Source organism: Phytophthora infestans, genomic scaffold, assembly GCF_000142945.1.
Source record: "Phytophthora infestans T30-4 supercont1.107 genomic scaffold, whole genome shotgun sequence".
NCBI lineage: Eukaryota > Oomycota > Peronosporomycetes > Peronosporales > Peronosporaceae > Phytophthora > Phytophthora infestans.
This window is the reverse complement of record NW_003303652.1, coordinates 320420-323729: the sequence shown is the minus strand read 5'-3', so window position 1 is coordinate 323729 and position 3310 is coordinate 320420. Positions and strand designations below refer to the sequence as shown.

The following is a 3310-nucleotide window of genomic DNA, read 5'->3' as shown; positions in this document are numbered from 1 at the left end:
AGGAAAACATTTGACATTGGCAAATACGTTATTGTTTTGATAAGAGCAACATCACATCACTATTTCCAAGATACACTGCTGGTTGCTGAAGGTGCTGTCAAAGGCATGGTGAATTGGTAATGAGAAAGAGTGAGCTGGATGCAATCCCAAGGACTTGCCAACCAACCAAGCAGTGGTTGGCTCTCAGTTTTGCTTAGCTAGGATTGAGTTTTTTGTGAAGCAGGGGCTTTAAATAATTTATGACGATACTAGAAATATCTTTTGTAAGTTTTCATCACAAGCTAAAACATAAAAAAAATCTTCAAATATTGCCACTTTATTTTCACTGCAATGAATTAGCCTTCCGACTAATACATTGCAGTGAAATAATTGAGGCAGGCTCAATCAGACTTACAACGGTACTAGTAGTATTGTCAGATCGAGCATGACTTTAGTCTCGGTTTCTTGTCACTTACGATTGAAACTCCGCATACTCGTCATCAAAGTCGACTTTCAACCGCTTAAATTTGATAAAAGAACGCACATCCTCGGAATTACTGAAACCTCCACTGGGTTCATTTCTCTTCGTCAAGATGGCTTCGGCAGCTTCATCAACAGCTTTCATAGTGCCTCGAAGTACTGATTTGAGAGCTGTTTTGCACGCTGAGTTGACCGAGATGAACGGCGTACACGCTGGATGATACGCCAGTGTTCCATAAAACTGCTCACTCTCGTCTGGGCTCAAGAGGAAACAGTCATGCGGCACATCATACGTCGCAAGATTCGACAAGGAATCGCAATTCAAAACCCCTCTCACTAAACGCGCACCAAGTGCCACAAGAAACTTTGGACAAACACTCAGCTTGCCAAGGTATTCCTTTGCGTGACATGGCTGAAATTTACCGAACTGTCGCTTTCTCTGGTCTACAAAGACCACCACGTTGTCAGTCACAGCATCATTCAGCGCAAAAAAAATGTCGACGCCCGCTTCGCCATCGCCGTTCACTGCAATGCAACCACTCGACGTCCAATTATACTTTTCTTGTTGATTGAATTTGTTTGAAATGAGTTGAGGGGTTAAGGAACCAAAGGCTTCCGCACACTGAACCACTCTTGACGGAACAAGTTTCACGGAAATGTGACGTGTTTCTTCAGACATCCGCGCGCTAGGTAGAAGGTCTCCCAGCTTCACGGTCGAGTGCCCAAGCACCAGCAACGCATTGATTCTCACTGCATAAAAACAGGCACCGAACATCTCCCACGACTGCCACGATTGAAGGGCGAACATTGTTGAGTCCACCATTTCACTCATGTCGTTCAACGCCGTCGCGAAGGCCTGTTCTGCTCTGGTTGCCAGTGTCTTTGTAAATCCAATATTCGCCAATAACGGATACGGAACTCGAACATCATACGCCACACAGTTTGAGGATGCGCGCGGACTGAGTAAACATAGCGAAGAATCTCGAAGCCTTGACCATTCCAAGCGGCCATCAATCGTGCTGAATGGGTTAACCGTAAAGCCCGATACGGCAAAGGCCGCCAAGCGAACGAGCGTTTGAAGATCTACTAAGGGTGATCTCAAGTAGTAATCCACGAAATTTGTCCAGACATCATCATAACAATTGTTGATGTTTTCCAATGACACGACACCTCCTTGCAAGCAGCTCCTCAGTTCCAACAGGTATTCGACAACCCATCGTGGCACACCTCCAAGCATAAGCAAATGGCGACGAATCTGAGACTGTCGCAGGAGCATTGCAAAATCTGCATTGCTCTCCACAAAGGTGAATACTTGATCCAAGGTCAAGAGAGTCATGGGAAGCCGCTCCGTCACATAATTCAAGGAATTTGCAATCACACCCAAATCTGTCCCTGCAAACATGGGTAGCACAACCAGATTCGACGACTTCGTGCACAAGAATGCAACTATGGCTTCCACTAGCTCACCAAGGAGTGACGAGTCGGGGTCACTTCGAGGAGCATTTACTTTTTCAATCTTCTGATATTCATCGACGCCAACAAAGAGGTACAGCTTCTCTTTGCCATGCACTGGCCGACGCAGCTTGCGATCGATGACTTCGATGGCATCACTCAATGTCAACCGACCTCCATTCCGAGGTAGTCGCAGCTTAAACCACTTGTCAAATGCAAGCGCACAATTCTTGTCGAGGAAAAATCGATACAAGAGCCGCCACGAAAATGATGCCGCGATCGGCATCGTTTCCTCGACCGGTTGGGGACTAAAGCCGTTATAGTATGGAACAATCACACGGACAACGTGATCAGGATCCAGCCCCATCTCTTGCAAAATTGTGCCACCTTCTTCGAGCATACGCGTTTTTCCCAAGCCAGAAATGCCAGAGCAAACAGGCACAACCTGCTTCGTGCGATCTGTTCCAGCAGTGCCACTACGCGCGATGATATTGAGGAAGCACTTCGCTGTCTTCATAAGCGCCTTTTCCCTTCCAACCAATTGAAACTGTAGACTGTCGGCTCCTAAAATGTGAGGACGTGACACGATGGCTTCCTTGTTAATCATGTCGTTTTCCAAAAAGGCGAGGAGATCTTCACACGAAGACAGATTCACGTTGGGACCCATCGGTACAGCAGCCGGAACATCCATGCTGACGTCTTGTCCTACGCCAACTCCAGCACCCACCGGAACCACCACCAGCACGTGAACTACGCCCTCTCCTAACGAAACGTCAGGCCCGAAAAGGGTCGGCTTGCTTAGCTTCCACGACGCACGCATGTGCAAATACGATGAAAAGGCGATTTCGCTCTGAAGCAACGTGTCCAGGTCTTCGTTGTCCCGCAGCCACGCGTCACCCTTCTTCGCCAGGAAGAGCTGTAGCTTGTCTGCATCAACCTCTTTGAAGTCGTTGGTCTTCTTCGCCTTGATTGCTTCCTTCAAGTCATCTACGGTTTTGCCTTCGTTTACTTCCACGGAGAACGCGCTTCCCGCGACACCAACGATACAACAGAAAAGCTTCACCATCTTTCCTTGAGGCGGCGATTTTTAGAATGAGTGGAGAATTTCTGGCGTACTTAAGCGGACATGAAGGTGTGTGACAGCGATTTTCAACCAATGATGAGACGCCACGTCCCAACTTTAATTATCCTTGAGGTACAAATCTGTTCTTTTGCGCCTACCGTAGTCAAAGGTGACCTTTAGCTTAAAGGTTAAAGTTTATTGTATTACTTGGACCAGAATGTAGCCTTCTGTCATTAGGATTCAACAACCCAAATCATTTAGTAGCGGTTAGATAAGAGTGGTAAACTCGGGTGTAGATTTCAAAAATGTGGTCAGAATTAGCTAATTTGCAGTCGT

At 46.9% G+C, this 3310-nt stretch overlaps 1 protein-coding gene across 1 annotated transcript; it reads right to left on the bottom strand.

Moving 5' to 3' along the window:
• Positions 1–451: 451 nt before the first annotated feature.
• PITG_19509 (Crinkler (CRN) family protein) lies at positions 452–2977 on the bottom strand (the record flags this gene model as incomplete). The annotated part of the gene is made up of 1 exon (XM_002896047.1): positions 452–2977. The coding sequence occupies one exon, from the start codon at positions 2975–2977 to the stop codon at positions 452–454; it is 2526 nt and encodes an 841-aa protein (XP_002896093.1).
• Positions 2978–3310: the final 333 nt, after the last annotated feature.